Below are 21872 nucleotides of genomic sequence, written 5' to 3' on the forward strand. Positions count from 1 at the left end.
GAATCGCTGAAACTGCAACAAGAAGCACATAATATATTAAGCTTGTTTTTCAAGGAGAGTGATGAGTGTTGCCTGTTGGAATCCATTGATGAAAGATAATGAAAAGGAGATGTTGATTTGATTTGATTTGATTTTGAGAGAATAAGAGTATGTGTTGTTGGAGTGTGATTGAGTGAGTTTGGTGAGGATGAAGAGTGGGGAGAGGTAGGGATGCAGGCGAGGCGGGTCTAATAGGAGACCCGCCCCATCCCCGTCCCATCGGGGTGGAAATGGGTCCCGGTTTAATGGGTCATGGGGCGAGTACGGGTATAAAATTCATACCCACCGCGGGGATGGGGATGGGGATGGGTTTTAGGTGATACCCGCCCCATCTCCGCCCCGCCCCCCCCCCCCCCCCCCCCCCTCAAAGGACATGTATTTTTGTTTTAGACATGTATTTTTGTTTTAGGGGATGGGGATAGTAATGAGATTATTCTGGATTGATTTACTTTGGATGATTTTGAGTTGATGTTGAAATACTTTTGTTTTAGGCATGTATTTTTGTTTGAGACTTTGGTTATGTGTTTGTTTGAGACTTTGGATATGTAATTGTTTGAGACTTTGGATGGGTGGTGGGCGGGGATGGTTTTAGGTACAAACCCATCGGGGCGGGGACGGGAAAAAAAATTATACCCACCGCGGTGATGGGGATGGGCACGGGTATTGCATTAAGAGATGGGGATGGGGATGGGAATTCCAATACCCGCCCCGCCCCGTTTGCATCCCTAGGGAGAGGAGATAGTCAGTTAGAATGGACTGAACTGCAATGAAGAAGAAGTGAATAGATTAAAGCATCACATGAGTATCACATGCGGGTCAATGATTAAAGTTAGCGGTCAAAGGCCACAAACTGTTATAAGGTAGTGTTTTGCAAACAATTGTATTGTATAAGATAGTTTTTTTACAAAATGGGGTATATATTAGGTAGTTTTTTTATAATTTTACCTTTAATTAAATGGGTTAGGGAAATTTAGAAAAAAAAGTTAGGATTGCATAGGTAAAATATGTAGGACGACGTTAAGCAATTCACTTATTTATTTACTTTATTAAAAAAAAATTGTTTCCAATAAAAACAAGGAAAATTTGATAAAAATACCAATTATTATTTATCTACTTTAAACAATTTATAGTAGTGATTAACTCAAAATAATCTATAAGAAGTAATATTCTCAAAATATTCCGAATAATTTTTCTAGTATAACAATAGAGAGCATATTTAAAAGATACATAAATATTGGGTCATTATGAGAAAGGGTACACCAATTGGAAAAGTAATTTTAAATTAACCAATACTAAGAATTGTTTTGAAGAGCATAGTTAAAACTGTTATTAAATTTTTCTAAAAATAAATCAATGTCCAACAATAATATTATATCCAAATATTCATTATAGCTTTTCTTCTTTAGTTTTTAATGTTAGTTCACTCATATCGATCAAAGTCTCAAATGCATCAAGTATTTGTGGCTAGCTATAGAAATATCAAGAGAAGCCATTTTTTTATCGCAAATCCAAGATACTTTCAAAGAATCTTGAATCCTTAAAAAAATATGTCAATAATTGTTTTTGCTCACATTGAAGTTTGGAAGTTCCAAACCAAAAATAAGATAGTTTAGTGTGAAACATCACCTACATGAATACTACTTTGAGAAATTTTTTTTAACAAACACCAAAATAAGAATTAATTTTTTTTTTCTTTACAGACACTATATAGGCAAATAAGAACAGTTTTTTTTTTTTATAAAAAGTGGTAATATATAAATACGGCAAAAAGGTAATTTTACAACTGTTTTGTCTCCAACAAAAGCTTTAGTTACTCAGGCGTGAAACCCTTCTACAAATAAACATTTATCTTCATAGCTATTCTTTCGTGATTAAAACTACCTTGTGCTAAACATTGATCAAGTAACATAATCGTCCTTCTCTTCCATTGACAAAATTGATACTTCTTCCCAAAACAAACCCAGCAAAACCAAACCCACAATCACCTTCTCCATTTCTCGCACTCTTCCTTCCCTTCTCTTTCTCTGTCCTAATCGCCATCGCCATCACCATCACCATCACCATAATTATCGTCGTCGTCGTCAACAAGGACGACAATCGGGCATTTTTGAGAATGTTATCTGAACTTAATCTAGGGGTTTTTTGATTTCATATTAGTTTTCCTAAATTAAAATGGGTATTAAGATTTTTTTATTGAAGAATTTTGATGACGTACCATTTTCGCTTTACAAAGATTAAACTGTTGTTGGAGGTGTTGTTCGAATGCTGATTTTACTGGTATGTTGGTTTTATTTATCTTGTTACATTTTATTTTTTTGATTCATTTATGATTTTATTTTATGTTAATTGCGAAATATTGGAGAAAGTTTAACAATTGTTTCAGATTATAGCGCTGATTATAGTTGATGGATTTAGAATAAGTTTTTTATTTAATTGTTGCCGTTAATTTGTGCAACGTTGTATATTGCATATAGGAGTTGGAATTCAATGACGGTGTTCATATTCAAAATTCGAATTTTAGCATTGGCCCAATATGATATTGTATTGCTTGTTGATGTTTTCGTCCTAGTAGTGATAGATGAAACTGATTTTTGGTTAGAGGTAATATGGAAGGAATGTTAGTTGAGTGGACAAATAATATGAATTGTTGGGGCACTATGTTTTGAAATAGATAGGATGATGGGCTTCATGTTTGTTGCATTATGTCACCAATCATGTGAGAGTTTTTGGGCATAACTGCAATGTTGCCACTAAATTGAAACCTAGGAATTATTAAGTGATTGATTCTCATGATCTGCGTTGGCATTATCTTTATGCCAAAGGGATGAGTTTGATTACTTAATTAGTGATATGAACTTGGATTGAAGATTTAGCTCCATTGTGTTCTGGGAACAGAGGGTTTTACACCCCTAGCTTTGGGTTTGCACTTCTTTCTTGAGGGATATATCATTGTTAAGAAAGATTTTCTGTACATCTTGTTGCTATAATTGGATCCCAAAGTTCTTATCGATTTCTTAATATGCTATTCATTAGAATTACGTAGAAAATATATATATATATATATATATATATATATATATATATATATATATATATATATATATATATATATATATATATATATATATAATCCTTATTATTAAGAAACCAGTGAACGAATGGTATGGTCAAGGTATGATGAAGGGATGACTTAAGGTTAAACATTTTCTCTAGTTGTGGGGTTTGATATGTCTTTTAGACTTTAGTATAAAGTGACTTCATGATGTTCAGCTCAAGGGGTTATCAAGAATTATTGGAATGGATTTTAAAGAGGGAGAATTTATGGATTTTTTACTGATGGATTTTTTCATGATAATTGCTATGCTAATTTATATAATGGTTGATAGGCAATAGAATTTGCTAGCTCCAAAATCAAATTACTTTATTGGATTTTTAGGGTTGGAATCTTGATTTCTTGTTTGATAAGTGGTTTTTAAAATTGACTAGTATAGTGTCTTGTTTTAAGTGATATTGTTTATGTTAGCTATCTAATGCTAGGTTAATCTATATAGTTAATGATAGACAATTACATTTGTTTTTTCATCAAGCTCTAAACACGAGAGAAATGATCGTTCCGATTCTCGATCAAAAAGGATGTTCTAGATTTTGGTTGAATTAGTGCACCATACTTGAATTTATTATCAAATGTTTTTATCATGTAGCTTTATTAGATTAGAAAAATTCCTATTTATCTGAAATTGAAAGGAAGTTTTCCACTAAGGGTTAATCGAAGATAACCACTTTGTTTCTACAAGGGTAAGGTTGCATGTAGTAGACTTTCAAGTGGGTGCCATTAATGACATAAGGGTAAGGAAATGTATAATATCATGAGAGCTAAGTTGGTGAAATAGTATCAGCAATGCTGTAAAAATGTGATTAAACTAGTCTATTTTCGGAGTCCTTGGACACAATCTTAGTCTTGATTGTTGCGGAATGAACAAGGTTAATTATTTTTGAAATTTTTGATATTAGTAGAAAGATTATTTAGGTTAACAAAAAATAAACCAACTCAAAATGGAAAATGAGAACATTGTTTAGGAACACAGGGAGACTAAATTTTTGTTGGAGGTGTGTTAGATACGAGTAATTAAACATAGCCAAGATCAATGGTGTGTTGAAGTAATGATAGAGATAATTGGTGCTCTGACATAAAATTGGAAAATTGCTTATAACAGGAAATTTTGGGCAACTTTGAACTATAACCTTGTGAAATGTTGCTTATAATTAGAGGGTTTGAACGTGTAAACCCCCTTATAGCACTTTTGTAGGCTATCCATTTTCACTAATCTCACACCATAGCATAGATTTGAATTGAAGGTTTCATACATGAGTTAGTTATGGATAATTGGACATAGCTAAGTTCATTGGTGTTTTGAAATAATGATATATTTTACCTGAAATTGGCAAAATGCTTATACTAGAAATTTTGGCCATTTTTAAATACATGCTTGCTTCTTGAAGGTTTGAACCATTGACTCCTCCTTGTAGCACTCTTGCAAGCTATTAATTTTACTAGTCTCACAATCCCTATACATATATTTTCCTATAACATGTTGATTGGACTAACCTAAGTGGATTGTAGGCAAGTTTTAGCATGTTCATTTATTAAAGCATTTACGCACCTTTATCTATACCACACATCCCAAGAAAACTAAAGCATAAAGCGTGGAAACCTCAGAACATGAAGTAGTAATATTTGTTCTTGTTAAGGGGGAGTTTCAAAAGAGGGAAGGTTTGTATTAGTGTAATATGGTCTCTGTGTAATCCTATGGCTTATACAAAAGGTAGCTTACACATTATATTCTCTTGTATAATGGTTATCTAGTTCGCAATTTAAGTATTTTATATATAGCCTCATCTAATCAACCCATTCCTAGGAATAGCATGAATTGGTCAAACTATTGATTTTCTCACCAATGTAATTCTTTAAACTTTGGATGCCATGTTATCTTTTTAAATTAATGTCTTCTTAAAGAAAGAAGACATTAATTAATTAAGAAAGAGGGAAGTTGAAAAAAGTAAAAATTGAGAAAGTTTTGAGGAAAAAAGAAATTAAAAGTAGGTATTGAAGAAAAGAAATTTGAAAGAAGAAACCTAGATGACAAAAGAAGATACAAAATTGAAGAAGCTATAAGAAGAGAAAAAAAAAGCTGAAGAGTCTAGAAAACAACTTTTTTCATCTGATTGTTATATGAAGAATTATTTAAAAATGTTACTCCTTATAGAAAACCAAAAGCGCGTAAAGTTTAAAGATACAAAATTTCATTTTGCAGCATGTTTTTTTCATTCTTTTTGTGTACTTTTAGGGTGTGTTTGGTATCTTTTTTTTAAGGGTTGGAAACAGAAACAAATAAAGAAAATCGTTACTTAGTGTTTGTTTTAACTACCTGGGAAGCGTTTACATTACCATGTGGCATTCCATTCCATTACTTTGTTTCTTCTCTAAGTTTTGTTGTAACAAATACTGTTACTTAGACTTTGACCATTGATGACTCACCACCAAGCTCCGAATGCCATCATCAAGATCTCTCTTTTTCTCTCTCCTCTATTATACTTTAAATTTTAACTTACTACCATAATGAACCATGCTTATTTTCTCTCTAAGTTGAAATTTTCAACTCACCTCCATAATCAAACATTTCTTTTTTCTCTCTCCTCTGTGATGAAGAAAATTTACAGCTAAGAAGGGATGGTGTGACAAGTCTTGATGTTGTAATAGTCTTGTTGGCAAGAGTAATTTTATAGAGATTTGTCTGACTTTTTTGTAATTTATGGAATGACTTTTTAGATTTTTTTAAATTTTGGATTGATTTTTGGAGGTTTTATTGAATGTACTATAATCTTATTGGTTGGATATAGATAAGAAATGGAAGAATAGACACTTGAAAAACAGAGGAGCAATGTGGAGAGTATAGAATAAGTGGATCCATTTTATTGTTATACCAAACACTTATCAAAAGTAATGTCAACTATTTACTTTACTCCCTTTTATTCTATTCCATTCCATTCCGTTTACGGTGTTGATACCAAACAAACCCTTAATCCTTTAGAAGTATGATAGATATCTGAAAAAAACACTGGGAACAAAGATCCATAATAATTAAATTTATATTATATGATCTTGATATGCTTTGCCACTGGTCCATACTATTCAGGAGGCCTATGTGGAGCTGCAATTTTGATATACATGGTGGGGTTGGTGTTGTCTTTTTAGTTGGATTTCTATAATTATGGTTTTACTAATAAAAATACTTGCTGCATACTTCTTTTTTTCTTTTCAGTTGTAATGTTTGCTTTTGTTTCGTTATACCGTATCATCAAAAGTTTTTCTTTGCAAGCTGAAGCTGGCAGGTAAAATTATGAAACATATGGTCCTTTGGCTTTGTCGGTCATCTCAATGCGTAGTATGCTGTACATTGAAAATGTGTTTTTTCAATAAAAGATTATACCTTGCTGCCTGCTGGTGAATGAAATTTTTTCTTTCTTGTTGTACCAAATTTCAAACTTAGTTAAATATTTGGTTCTGGTGCTTTATCTCACCTATGTTCTCAAACTAATATCTTACAATTTGTAGGTTTGATGGCTTTGACCTTTCAAATGCACTAAAATAAGCATATTGCGATGAGTATGGAATTGAAAAGTTTGTTCCTGAAATTTGATAGACTTTCTCCTTCTAATTGTGTGAGTGTGAGTGATCCAGATGAGAAGGAAATCAGTGATAACGATGATAATGATTGCAACCATAAGCATTGCAGACGGGAGACGATGTCTCATGCCTTGGAGATAGATTCTTTAGAACAAACTTTGACACAACCCTACAGAAAGCGCAACCGGGCATTTGAAAATGGGCAGAGTAAATTTGAAAAGAGGAGAAATGCTGGAGTAAATTTCTCTCGGTTCTCTGGTGAGCACGGCTCTGGCAGAGGACGGGGTAGAAATTTCCAACGAGACTCACGATTTGGTTCATTTGATGTTGCTTCTCAGATGATTCTTCCTGGATCCATTCAACCTGCTATGTTTGCTGGCAGAGGATTGCCTAATGTATCAAATGCACAAAGTGCACCTTGGAGTGGTTTTGGACTGCTTCCTGCAATTCCAAATGGAGCAATAGATGCTGTTAATCCTCTTGGGCCGCCGGGAATGTTTAGACCACAATTGAATCCTCTGTTTAACATGGATGTTCAGCGTCAGCACTGTAGGGACTTTGAGGAACGAGGATTTTGTTTGAGAGGTGATATGTGTCCAATGGAGCATGGTGTTAATCATATTGTTGTTGACGATGTGCAGGTAAGTTTAACATTGAATTCTGTAGCAACTTTCAGATCATTGCTTGTTTATGACACCATTGCTCATTTTGGCAACTGCATAATATATATTATCTAAATAGATTGGTCCTCACTTATATTTTGAACTGAAGAACTCTCTCTCTTCTCTGGTTAGTGGGGGTGATGGATGGGATTGGAGTGAATTTCAGCGCATTTTCCCTTTATTTAAAGTTGCTTGTAGCTTCTTTGGAGTTTATATTTTTTTCTGGAGATTTTTAGTTAGGTCTGTTAAATGGTACGAATGAACTTTTGTTATTAAGTAGTAACATGATTCCTTATATTACCTCTCATTATAGTCATTATTGTTGTGAGTTGAATGGTATTTCTATAAATAATGTTTTTGATGATCTATAGTGTGGTTTCCTGTTTTGTGTTATCATTCCTGCATCTTGAACTTATGGCTTCTCTGTAATGGAAATTATGGAATGGATTTGAGGCCATTATAAGGTTATGGAACTTTGTCCCACATCAGTTGTATGGACAACTAATGTCGTGTTTAAAGTAAATGGGCTCTCTTACCTACTAGGCTAGTGTTTCGGGTGAGTTCTCTTGTTTATTCCATAACATTCTCACATGAAACTTTTCTATATTTTAGCCCTTTTCTAGTGCTCTTTTTTCATGTAGCATAGTAATTTCCCCTTTCAGATAAATTAATACTAACATAAGCATTCTTAAAATTTATGGTGAGGTTTTTTAATATTTATCACAGCATGTAACTCTGCATATTGCTGGATTGTTCTTCCCCAGGCAGGCACACATTTGTGATCGCAGAAACTTCGCGGCTAGTGGTGTATTCAATTTTAACCAAAAACTAATAAATTTGCATGTGTGTTCTAATTCTAAACAAACATGCAGAGTTGATCATAGTATATAACGCTCGTCACTATTCAATAATATAATTTCCCAAAAGAAAATTCATTTGATCTTTTGATTGTCAATTGTTTTGGTTTTCTGGCATCTGAATCTTTTCCTTCTAATTTTGCAGAGCTTATCGCAATTTAATCTTCCGGTTTCTCTTTCTTGTGGGCATGGACTGAGTAAATCTACTGGAAGTGGTTTTATTCCATCACCTGGTGTTTCTTCAGGTATATTGATGAACAATCAAGGATTACATAGTAGAACAAGCATGTTTGCTGTGGATGATGAGAGCTTAGTTGGTGCTGCTAATGCTAGTGGAGCTGATGTGTATGACCCTGATCAGCCATTGTGGAGTAATGATGGTCATGAAACATCAAAATTGCTTAGATTTCAACCAATACACTTTGATGAATCTGATCCCTCTGTTGACACTGACCTGTCTGATAATATGATCCGTAGTAGTGGGACATACATGGGTTCACAAAGCACAAGTTCATCTGTTCGGGAAGAAATTACTCATTCAAAGAATAAGATGGAACTGAATGAGAACATCGACTCCAAGATAAAGCCAACAGAGTATCCAGAAAGTAAATCAGAAGACACTTGTGAAGCACCAAGTGTCTCTCAAGGGACTTGTCAACTAGCCAAGCAAAACAATGGAGGGTCATTTGGTGCTAACGTTAGAAAACCTTCCCAAAAGGCACAACACACTTTATTTGCGAATTGCATTCCACTCAAAGACAACAAAAAAGAAAACCTTTTTGCTCATTTTAGAAAATTTGGAAAAATAATTGATATTTACATCCCTGTGAATAGTGAACGAGCTTTTGTGCAATTCTCCGAAAGGGAAGAGGCAGAGAAAGCGCTGAAGGCACCTGATGCTGTAATGGGCAGTCGTTTCATCAAGTTATGGTGGGCAAATAGGGATACTGTACGTGTACCTGATGAGGGTACAAACAGTGGCAATAATGTGACAATGCCCCTAGGTATGTCTCATGTGACTGGTACAAATAAAGGAAAAAATAATCTCCAACGTGCTGCGTCTAAACCTCCTAATGGCCTTGTGACTGCTGGCAATGACTTAAAACCCGTCGCTGCAAATAGTCCTAAGACTCCACCTTCAGCTCTGAAAAGGATGAAAAACTTGGAGGTTTTGAAGGAGCTCCGTAAAAAACAGGAGATGCTGGAACAGAAGTTTTGGGCATTTTACCAAGAGTTGGAGGATAAACTTGCAAAACAAGTAAGTGTTGCTCATATGATGTTAGTATTACATCCTTTGTCTAATTATCGCTCTTGCAATTTTCTTTATGTTTCTCTTTCTTAAGAAATTTAGCTTGATCCTACGGTTATTTTAGTATGTGTCCAACATGAGCCAACATGAGTAATACTATCATGATACATTGCAAATTCGCATACGCTATTGATGCATGAATATTAATTTGAGTTGAATGCCCCAGTGATTATTAGTATAGCAAGAGAGAAAAAACTTAAAAACTTTTTGCAATGACCTGATATTTGGATTTACAAAGGGTAAAATAGTAATTGTCATATTAGGAAAGACTTGGGGAATAAGTTAGGATTAAGAAGTAGCTTATTATAAATAAGGGGGAATTAGGGAGTTATGAAAATCATGAAAATTGTTAAAATTTGGTGGGTGAGTTAATTCTCATTTTAGGAGATGTCAAACTTCTCGAAGTGCTTGATTTATCTTTTCTTATATTGCAATCTGATCATCCTTTAATCATACATTTTATTATAATTTCACTTTTGTCATTTTATTATTTTAATCCTCAATTTACTTTTTAGTCAATTAATCAATTTGTAGCACTTTTATTATTCATTGTGGATGCTCTCTTCTCATTGGATCATTTTGACACCATGTTTACAATTTTATTGAAAACATCCAAGAGACTGGAACATACCATTTTAGAATATAAAGTGTAACTATAGGGAAGCTCTTAGATTCACCAGGTGCTTTTTAGCTTGTATAGTATGGAGGATTCGGATGGGAAATAAAAAAGGGGAATTTTTTTGTATTTAGTTAAAAAAATTAACGGGGTATTAATGGAAATGAAAGGAATGGATGGGAAATAAGCTTGCAAAAAAAAAGGATGATTTTATTGGATGTAAGTAGCGCTGTTTCTTTTATGAGTAGCTAATCGGGCATATGAATCCTTTTAATTTCTTCTATTGTACCTTATGTGATACCAATACATAATACAATAACTTTCTTTTACATTCCTTTCTCCTCTTTGTTTTCTTAACAGAAAAGACCACACAAGCTGTACGTAAAACGTCATATGCTATGCTTATGAACCTCTAGGATGTCTGTGAAACTGGAAAATCTTGATAGAAATTTAGTGTACACACAACAAAATGCTCAAGCCTTAATCTCAAAAGATTTGGGAATAGAAAGTTAGTGTATAGTAAGTTGGTAATATCTAAATTGTTTTGAATAAAGTGTTCAAGTCTCAAGGAGGTTATGATTATTAGGAGTAGAGTATACAAATGATTGTTTATGACATATTGCAACTTAATGTTTGATACCATTATGTCATTTTTGCAGGCTACAGGAGTGAAGGGTCAAGTTTCATCTGGACATCCTGCAACTAAGCAAAAAGTTGGAACGTCAGTTGATGGGCTAAAAAATGCAAATCCAAAGTCTGTAGACTCTGATGTTTGTGGTCAGTCACTGCAGGTTGACTAGGCAGCAGATAAGATGGTTACCGTGGAGAATTTAACATCTCCGAGATTCAGAACAAATTCAGCTGGTTCACAGCCGGTTTCTCCAAAGTTGAAGCATGCTGTTCGTCCAATGGCAATTTCAGCAACTTCTTTTGCTAAGAATAGATATACATTGGATAACAGGCCAACCACATTTAGAATCTGTGCACTTTTACCATTTAACTTGGCAAATGTGAGTACTGCATCCTCCTCTCTCCATTGGAAAAAGCTTGTGATGTGAATTTGCATTTGCCTATACCTCAAAAGGTTCAAATGTGCAGCTCACTGAAAGATGTGAACTAATGCTTCATTTTTTGAGGTTCCTTAATTAGAATTTGTTTTATCTTCAGCTAAATGACTCCTGGTCTTGTACACCCCTATCATGGGATTGCTCTTATATCCTTAAATGGGAAATATGAAAGCAACCTCCTGCTTCCAGTCCTAAACAGTTGTATGAAATCATGTGCCTAGTGATGCTACTGCCTAATTTAAACTGTTAATGGCCTCACATTCATTACTTATTTTTGGGTGTCTTTAGAAACCATTCATTTCCGTTGAGTTCCTGTATATCATGGCGGCATGGCTATCTCATCTTTGATTATTCATCGACTTTGATCATAAGTTTTGAGTTTTTGTAGTTTCTGATGTGTCCATAGTAGAATGAGATGAACCACCATTGAGTTTGAGCTGTCTATTCTTTGCAAGTTCTTTAGTCAGTGTAATTCATGTTGCTCTTCATGATTCCAGTGCATTGTGCTCTTTTACATTGGATAAGCATAAATATGACTCGTGACCTAATACTTTTACTTTGAGCCCTAAAAGTGGAGCACTACAATAAACCAAATAACGTTTTCATTTATCAAGTTTTCATATCAAGTTTGATACTAATATACTATTGATGATTTGTTGGTTACTTCTAAGCAATTGTTAGTTTCTATCAAATTTTCATTATTTTTTATAGTAAATTGCTATTTTTGAATAATTTATTTTCATATTAATGTAATTTTTATTTAGCAAGAAAAATCAACCATTGAAATCGCATATAAATTAGATCCAATGCTTTAGATTAAGCAGTTGGGTGGTTAGACGTTAGGGCTTTAGCGTTTTTCTGGTCAATTTTTGGATGATTTGATGTTGATTTCGGTTTCCAATTTTGTTTCTCTTCTCCGCTGTTTTTACAAGATAGCTTAGCATTAAAAGTGTCATCCTTTTGTGTACCAGGTTGCTGCTTTAAAGGAACACTTCTGAGTGCATGGTGCTGTATCCAATGTGGAGATAGAAGATTCTGATGAGGAAGAATGTCTCAAAGGCCACAGAGATTCCAAGGGAATGAAAATGTGCACTGCTCGTGTAAGCTTTGTGACTCGTCATGCTGCTGAAAGGGCATTTCTGAATGGTAAATCAGGGAAGGGATACAGTTTACGGTTTGCATGGGTACCTTCAAATATTCCCACTATCAGCCGAAGTAGTGGTGAAAGTTCTTCTGCTCTCAAAGGGACTCTAAATGCAGAAGTTCAATCCAAGGATAAGACGAAACATGATAAATCCCAGTCTGGATCAAATTTTTTAAGAAAGTGATTCTTCTCCATGCAAGTCATCAAATGAAGTAACTGATGACATCGAAAAGGATTCCGTTTTTGAAGTTCAATCCCCAAATAGATAAGCAAGTTATATACCCCTAGAAGCAGACAAAACCAGAAAATAGAGACTCGGAATTGCTGGAGGAAGAAGATAGCAACACGATGGTGATATGAAGATGGATGAAGATTTGAGAGTCAGTCCGGAATTTCTTGTTGAAGAGAAAGTTGCCTACGGTACATACTTATTGAGGGATGTTGATTTTGAACAAATTGTACAGCCAGGTAAACTGTAAAGTCTATTCGGATTTTCCTTACAAACTACCATATTTTCTTTTAGAAACGATGTAGATGGGCTCCCTAGAGTTTTTGGTGTTACTTCAGTTCATAGTTTATACCAATTTTGAGTTCACACAAGGATTGGTTAATTCAGTAGATAATTTATTCCAGTTTGTCTCTGCAGTTTTCGATATTTGTGTTATAGCAGAAGCGGTAGATGAGCAAATTACACGACGAGCAGCTGGTCATATTCTCAGCTTTCATGCTTCATCTTGCCTCTGCACCTTCGGCTGGGTCGAGTCTCACTGATGCATCTCAGGAGTCTCGGGAGCCTCTCGCGTATGGTTGGAGACTGGGAGGGGAAATTTGTACAAAATATTGGGTCTTATATTCGTACCACCTTAAATTCTCACAATAAACCTAATGTGTACCCAAAACTTCAAGCATTTCTATCAGTATGCTCCTTCACCACTAATTTTTGAGAAATCAACTTAATTTAATTGAAAATTTGAGGTTGTGAAGCAAATTAACAATGACTAAATCTATTATAGTATAGATTGTTCAATCATTGAAGGAAAGTCCAAGGGTGGTTAGCACTTCCAGATTTCAATTTCTGATACTTAAAAGACTTATATATAAATTATTAGGTGGGACACTGATAATTGAATCTCAAACTGCTACTAGTAATTGATTATTATTATATTAATATTTCATTTTTGGCATTTAGTAGGTGTTTATTATAATAAAAACAATAAAACTGAAATAACTTTTTATTTACATAAATAATAAGGAGAAAGAAATAAAAGGCTATGTGAGAATTAAATTCAAGATCATGCATGAAAATATAATTATTCCACTTGGAATGGTTAATTGTAATTATGTAAAATTCAACAAAAGGCTGAGAAAGAAAACAAAATTTAATGCCTTACGCCAATAAAGAAAACGGATGCCTATGCATTCTCGGCCATTAAAAAAAAATTCAACGTAGTTTAGACTCTTGAGTTATAACTATCTTTGTGATTATGAAATTGTAAATCACAAAACTAAAATTTATCCTCACAATAATTACACTAAAAAGAAAATGATACCTAGAATCATATCTAATTGTGGATATTATGATATTTTTTGTTCTCATTGCTTGAACAAAATATCAAAATTTTCCAACAAAACTATTTAATATCTACAAAGAATAATTTCCAAGATAAAAAATATATTTGGACTAAAAACAAAGAACACAAATCCTTATGAAACTGTCTCACAAATTCTTATAAAAACAGAGAACACAAATTCTTATAAAACAAAAACACATATGACCTAATAATACAAATTACTAGCATATAAACTTCTTGTTAAATGGTCGTTTCACCGAGAGACCGTCTCCCACAAGAAAGAAACAACAACTTCAAGTTTCAATACAAATGTTTGTATATTTACTTCTATTATAATCTAATATATACTTAAAAGAGTAGTTGAGGTAGAATATAAATTAAACAGTTTGACAAACTATATATAAACATAATCCTAACTGTTTTACTAACAACCAACACTGGTAGAATAGACACAAGTAGAGAGTTGTACAAAGGCAACTCCCTGTTTACATACTGAGCCACATGTGCTCTTATTGAACCTCTCCGGTCTCCAGTCTCGATTCTCATTCCATAAAATCAACCCATCTACATGCCTTTCCGACAAAGGGCAGTCTTTGCTCCGCTGTGCGATTGGGTTTAACTTCAATGGAGCATTTACCGTCTTTTCACTTTTCACTGGCTACGGAATTTTTCTTGATTAATGCATAGGCATCACTGTATATCGCCACTGCGTTTGAGAACACTGCAAGTACAATCATCAGAATGGCAAGGTATCTTTCTTTGCTTGCGGAAATGGCATACCGATCCCTGAAAAATTAACGCACAAGTTTACTTGGTTAGACGCTAAATAGGTCATAGGAGTATACGCTTTCATATGCATGAGAGGTTCTCCGCATGTGCCATATGCCCGATTGCATGGGCCCCAAAAAATAAGAGCCCTCGAAAACTAAATGACACTTCATTTATTTTTTTAAATTTACACCAAAACGCTTTTTTACGCACTCTTATGCATTTGTCAGATTTATTATATCTAAAGTTCTACACAACTATAATTACAAAAAGTTGATATTATGAAAAATATCTGACGAAATGAATAAAGCAAGATCCTTCGTGTATAATAGCCCCAATATATAAAATACCATAGAATGAAGAATATTGCAAAAGTTGCTTGGAGTGCAAGTGAAAATACGGAGGAAGTCTATAATGCTTTTGAAAATATTATATGACAACGTGAGAATGCAATAAAGGTATCTCATTGGGTCAACACATGTCCTAGAAAACTAGAAATGGCATCAAGAAAGCCGTATAATGATCTTAAACAGCCTATTTATATCCCTTAGTAGAAACACCTTATAGAATATGTGAGCAATTTGGCTTGAGTAAGAGGTTTTATCACTCCAAATATCATATTAGGACCTATAAAGTGTGTGGGAAAAGTTTTGAAGAATTCTCAACCGAGGCCTCAGATAGATCCAAATCACCCCATTTCAAAGGCTATAATACACGCTTTTTGAGCGTTCCGGCAAAATTTTATAGTAATTTTAGAATGCAAAATAGCTATCGTCAATACGTGCTGTAGAAAACCATAAATGACACCAAGAAAGTATAATGATCTCAAACAGCCAATTTATATGCCTTGGTAGACACATCTTATAGAATATGTGAGCAATTTGGCTGGAGTGAGGAGGTTTTATCACACCAAATATTATACTATGACCTACAAAAAATGCGGGAAAAGTGATGAAGAATTCTCAACCGAGGCCTAAGATAGATCGAGATTACCCCATTTCAAAGGCTATAATACACGCTTTTCGTGTGTTCCGAAAAAATTATATGGAAATTTCAGAATGCAATATAGGGTCAACACGTACCGTAGAAACAATAAATAACACCAAGAAAGCCATATAATGATCTTAACAGCCTACTTATATGCCTTGGTAGACAAATCTTATAGAATATATGAGCAATTTGGCTCGAGTAAGATTTTATCTCCCCAAATATCATAATAGGACCTATAAAGTATGTAGAAGTGTTTAAGAATTCCCAGCCGCGGCTTGAGATAGTTCCAAATTACCCAATTTCAAAGCTATAGTACACGCTTTTCGGGTGTTCCAAAATAATGTTGTGGTAATATTAGAATGCAATATAGACATCACCTTGGGTCAACACGTGGCGTAAAAAACAATAAATGACACCAAAAAAGCTACATAATGAGCTCAAACACCACCTTTTTGCTTTGCAAACACCTTATTGTATATATGAACAACTTCGGCTTTGATTAAGGAGGTTTAATTACCTCACCTACCCAAAAAGGTCCTAAGATAGATCCAAAGTTCTCCAATTCAAAGGCTATATATTATACTTTGATTTGGGGTGTTACTAAAAATTTTCTAACTATGTGAAAATGCCATATAAGAATCCCCATTAGGTCACCATGTACCCTAGAAAACTATAATTGACACTAAAAACACCACATATTGAGCTGTGTCTTGGTGGACACGCCTCATAGTATATGTGATCAATATCTCTTAGAGTCAAATCAGACCCACACCAAGCCACACAAACTTTTCTTTCTGATTTGTATTCCTTTCTCGTTCATATTGAAAGAAATTTTGTTCAATGTTAAAGGAGAGGAACTAATATACTACGACTAGACAAGGCAATATATGTCTCTTATAACAACATTCCATAATCCCCATGTCACTAATTGGCATTCACCTACGCAGGGTTTTAGGGGGTCGGATGTACTCAACCTTACCCTTGTTAGTAATAACAATTGACTCTTAGTAGCAAACATCATCGGCAACTCTAAGTAAATAAGAAGTGCAAATGATTTGATAAGCCATTTTAATTTAGTCTATTATAATCCGAAACAAAAAATATAAACCTTTGGCCCTATCGAAACAAGTTCAATGAAATGGATTATACATAAGAAGGTAATAAAATCAAGCAAACAATTCAACTATAGTCCTCATTCTATGGTAATCATTCGAAAACGATGTTTAGGTTGGGGCATGCCATCTATTACTTTTCAAGAGGAAAATCTATAATGGACACGGAATAAAATTAGCAAGTCAAATTAAATATGTATTTCTGCACTAGCAAAAAAAAAAAAAGGATTGCTTAAACATGTAAAAACAGTCGACTTTTTACAGTCCTAATGAATAAATACGCATGTACATAACTACGAAGTTTACTTCAGTGAGGATTCTATTTCTTTATTTGTCGGTCACATTTTAATAGGAAGTTTAGCAGAAAAGATAAATATTATAATCATAAGACTCGAACTTTTTTCCTTTGAAACGTGCGGGAATTTTAATCACGCTAATTCTTTGGGATTTTCAAGGATAAGTGAAAGAGGTACTCACTTTAAGGTAATCGAAGCGGGAAAGATGAATCCAAGACAAACTGCAGCGGTTGCTCCAGTGAATTGAAAAGCATCCCAGATGCTCGGTATGAAAGTTGCTCCAAGGAATATGAGAACCATAAGCACCGTGGTAATCAGTGAAAATCTCTTATTGCTGTTAACCAAAGGCTCTGATGAGGGGAAGCAAAGGCCGTCCATATTGAGCCTCAATGGGTAAAATACAATCGGGAAAACAAGCATCAGGTGTGCAGCATAACTGACACGAACAGCATCATTCAGAACGGCACCATATGGTATTCCAAGGTCAGTATCAAAATTTGCAAGGACATCATCCAGAGTTCCATCCCCGAACAGAAGAAACCCGAATAAACTTGTCATTACGTACACAGAAGAACAGAGACCAAGCGCTGCTCGAACAACAGGTTTGATTTGGCTAGAATCCTCGAGTTCATTGTCTATTGAGTGAACTGCATAATTTGAAATTGGCAAACCACATAAATCACAAATGAATTGATAATTTGAGAGGAAAAAATTCCTTTTAATTCGCTTTAAATTCAAAAATACGTAGCATATATACCATATTATTGTCATTACTCTGCAAATAAAAGTAGTAATTTGCATAAATATATTTGTATAGAGCAAAATACGATTTCGGCGATGGTAAAGTTCACAAAACAGATCTCGGTATTAATGTGTTGCAGTCAATGAGGCCTATCTTTCGGTCATGGTTATCTAAATAACCTTTATGATATGGTAGCGATACGGTGATGCAGCCTTGTTTTTTGCACTATGCCCCCTTGGACAATTCTAAAAATGATTTATTCATGTGCTTCGGTACAAGCTCATTTAATGGGACAAAGTTAAATGGTTTAACTTCAAGGGGATGAATACAGGTATGATCTCATGATGCAAAAGCGATACGAATCATTTCAAATAGAAAGTATACTCCAAATTCCCATACATCCTCTAATTTGAATCATTCTAAGTTCAGAAGATATTATGTGAAATCATTAAAATATTAAGTCTGTAAAAAAAATTTATAGTGTGACAAGAACATGCTAGACAAAAACGCTTCATGTTTGGAGAAAATAGACTGGTTCATATAAATATATGGAAAGACGAATTTCCAAAATAAGAAAGCAACAGGAACACCTTTTAAACCTCAAACAGGAAAATTTCTTCCTCTAACCAATATTATATACCGCCTGCACGCATCGACAAGAATGTGCAAGTCTTATTCGTAGAAAAAAATGTACAATTTCAAATGCAGGAGACTGAAAGCTCTATTTTCTATGCTTTTCGTTAATTTAGAAAATTCCAAGAAGTTGATTGTGGACATACCATTGTAGTGACAAATATATGCTGTGACAAGAACAGGTACGACAGTGAAGAGTTTCCAAAACGAGTTCAAATCAGTAATGTCAGGAAGTAATCTTGGCATCATCACAGTTCCGCTTATCAATTTGATAACGGCAATTCCGGCCATAATTACAAGAAATACAACAGCCAGTCCAACTGATAATGCAGATGTATATCTTAAAGAATCTGTAAAACATATGCAAATAAATCATAATGAGTACTCATCATGGAAAGCAAATAGAAATGAGAACAAAAAGAAGACATGGACCTTATAAGTGTTTATTTTCTATTGCTTAAACATGATTCGGTAATCTCCTTGTGAATCGAAAAAAGCAAATTATGGTAGGTTTTTTGGGCTATTCTTAGGCAAATTTGAGCGAATCTCGAATTTAAAAAATAAATTAGCTAGCGAATTACGATACATTGCCTATACATTCAGACAACAAGAACAACCTACTTAAACCAAAACCAAGGATTGCATAATGCACAATAAGTTTGAGATGGTCCCATTACTAAAAATTAGTACTCCTATCATATCATCCATCATATATATCTTCAATTTCTCAAATTGCTAAAATTGTTCTCCTAAATCATATAGCATCAAAAATCCCAGAACATTAATCCCAACAGATTGGAGTCGACTACATAAGCCAATACATGTCGAAATGGCTGTCCACATGATGTTCTCGCATAATATAAGTGATGATATAGCAACATGGTTTCTTAAAGCCTATAAAGCAACATGATTACCTCCATATAATCTAGGTTTTATCTCTAATTGGTTAGTATTATGAATACACGAAGCATGAATGTATGATGAACTAACCACACATTCCAATAGGCAATATATAACATAAGATTCAAAGAATGTCAAACAACAAAGCAACTACTCACCAATGCGCTTGAAGCAAGCCAAAGGAGCAAACACACAAATAGTTGTGATAAGAAGAACAAAGAACCGGCCATTCCACCAATGATCTCCAAACCAACCTTCCAATACACCAGCATGGTGAGTTCCACTGGAAGATGTTCCTGATAGCACATCACCTTCAAAAAATTCCCAAAGAAAAACACACCATCATTACACCATTACATCTCAATACAAACAAATCATGTCTTAAGTAAATTAAACCAACTAGTCACAACAAGAACAATGACAAAGCCTTAATCACAACAGATTGGTATCCGCTACATGGACCAATAAAAACTAACTCGGTCACACCAGAAACTAAGGGGTGTTCAAAACAGACCCGATGACCCGATCTTGTAACCAAATCCGATTTGACCCGACTTAAAAAATGATTTACAATTATATAAAAAATAATATTGACACAAAACCCGATTTCAAACCAAATAACCCAAAATCAAACCAATGATCCGAATGAACACCACTGCCAGCAACAAACAAAAGATTGGAATCTGCTACATCATCCACTAGAAACTAACTCAGTCACACCAACAATAAGAATTCTGAAGCCTTAATCCCAAAATATTTGGACCAACTACATGAAGCAATAGAAACTAACTCGGTCAACCAAGTAAAATAAATCAGAAAAATAAGTACAAAAAATACAATTGACTAGTAAGATTCCAGAAAGTATACCTATGATAATCATGTAAACTATAAGAACACCAATATTATTAACTAAAACAGAAACTTGCAGCAAAATTCTACCAACTTTTCCAAAAGCATCTCCCATAACATCACCATAAGATGAAGATTTTCCTGCCCTACTAAATTTCAGCAGCATATCAATTGATCTCTCAGTCAAAAAAGCCATAAAAATGATCATAAAAATCCCAAGACCAAGGCCTAAAATCTTCATAGTAGCTGGTAGAGCCATAATTCCAGCACCAATAATAGTAGTTGACAAATTAAAAACTGCCCCAGAAAATGAAGCACCATCAAATTCATCAAACCCAGATTCATCATGTCTTTTGGTGGGTAGTAAAGGGGCATTTTCATTCGGGATTTGCTTCCCTTTTCTTGTTTTCCTCCCTCTTTTAGACTCCATATTACCAATTGTCATTTTTTTTCTTCCTAGAAATAGAAACCCTTAAAACCTCAACTTTATTGGAGGAATAGAAGAGATCAAAATCAAATCTTTATTATTTTTATAGAACAAAATCCAATCTTTTTTGATGTTGAAGAAATCAATACAAGAAAAACACGATTTGGGTTTTGATTTTAATATCTGCGATTTAGTAATTCACGTGTAAAAACGATCAAAAATATCTTAATTATTTGAAAATAAGGGTTTTGAGAACAGAAGTGAAATTTTTTTGGTATCCAAGTGACTAAAATGGAGAAAAACAAATCAATCTGTTGCCAAACCCAAAAATGGTCGGAGTTAGGCCAGAAATTGAAGGGCAATTTTAGCAATAAAACCCAAAATTGTAGAGTAGAAGATAAGAATTATGGAGTAAAATAATGCAGTGAGACAAACGAGTACGCAAACTAATAGTTGTTTATCATACAACTATACTTCTATAATTGAAAAATTGTATTACTGTTTTTCTCTGTTTGTTTTATTTGGGTGTGTCCTATTTTGGATAAAATTTGAAAGGTTTGTTTGGTGAACACAAATTAATGGAGGTTATGCACATTGATGTCGCTTTCAAAAGTTCCTGTCTTTCACGTTGTTTTAGTTTTAATTAAAGAAAAAGTTTGGGTAGGTTGGCTCCGGTCACCTATTAACACTGGGGCATTCAATTCGAGATAGTGATCATTGATAAATATACTTATGGATCGGTTTATCAATATTGTCCTGACATTGATAACGGTAACTCTTAACCTTTTATGGGGAAGTGAACATTGAATACTGTTCACCAACTGAGTCGACTAGTATTGGTCTGTATTAGTTTTTAAGTATCTTTCTTATGTTAATCATGAGTAGTCTTGTGAGTTGTTGGTTATCTTGGTCTATCATCGGGTCAATTTCAGGTCATATGTTTCGGGTTGGTTCAAATCAGATCTTATGTTCACATTGATTTTCACATAATTTTAAATCCATTTTGAAGTTTAGTTCGGTTACAAGGTGATCTATTTTGAACACCTCAATCTTGATTTGTTCTCCCGGCAGGCATGTTGCTACTTTGTCCTGCAATCTCCATTAGTGTTCTTGTTCCTAGCCCATCCCCTTCACCCTCCCCTGTTGTACACTAGACAATACCAAAAGACACTACCGCTTTTTCTTCACTCGTCACCATTACTATC

At 34.2% G+C, this 21872-nt stretch overlaps 1 protein-coding gene and 1 pseudogene across 1 annotated transcript; one reads left to right on the forward strand and one right to left on the reverse strand.

Annotated features, from left to right (window-relative positions):
- The first annotated feature begins 1864 nt into the window (after nucleotides 1-1864).
- LOC130802156 (zinc finger CCCH domain-containing protein 41-like) lies at nucleotides 1865-13367 on the forward strand (annotated as a pseudogene).
- Nucleotides 13368-14039: 672 nt separating this feature from the next.
- On the reverse strand, nucleotides 14040-21361 carry LOC130802157 (amino acid transporter AVT6A-like). Its single transcript, XM_057666068.1, has 5 exons — nucleotides 20259-21361; nucleotides 19550-19702; nucleotides 18638-18841; nucleotides 17298-17763; nucleotides 14040-14736 (listed from the first exon to the last, which is right to left on the reverse strand). Exons 1-5 carry the CDS (start codon nucleotides 20683-20685, stop codon nucleotides 14595-14597), a joined length of 1392 nt encoding a protein of 463 aa, XP_057522051.1. The 5' UTR covers nucleotides 20686-21361; the 3' UTR covers nucleotides 14040-14594.
- Between the last annotated feature and the right edge of the window lie 511 nt (nucleotides 21362-21872).

Source organism: Amaranthus tricolor, chromosome 16 (genome assembly GCF_026212465.1).
Source record: "Amaranthus tricolor cultivar Red isolate AtriRed21 chromosome 16, ASM2621246v1, whole genome shotgun sequence".
NCBI lineage: Eukaryota > Viridiplantae > Streptophyta > Magnoliopsida > Caryophyllales > Amaranthaceae > Amaranthus > Amaranthus tricolor.

Excerpts from the sequence above, each read along its gene's own strand:
- LOC130802157 (XM_057666068.1), bottom strand. The coding sequence starts at position 20,685 with ATGACAATTGGTAATATGGAGTCTAAAAGAGGGAGGAAAACAAGAAAA. Across the intron at positions 19,703-20,258 it reads AGTTTACATGATTATCATAG|GTGATGTGCTATCAGGAACA; the intron begins GTATACTTTCTG and ends AATTTTTTGAAG. Across the intron at positions 17,764-18,637 it reads ATATATTTGTCACTACAATG|TTCACTCAATAGACAATGAA; the intron begins GTATGTCCACAA and ends CAAATTATGCAG.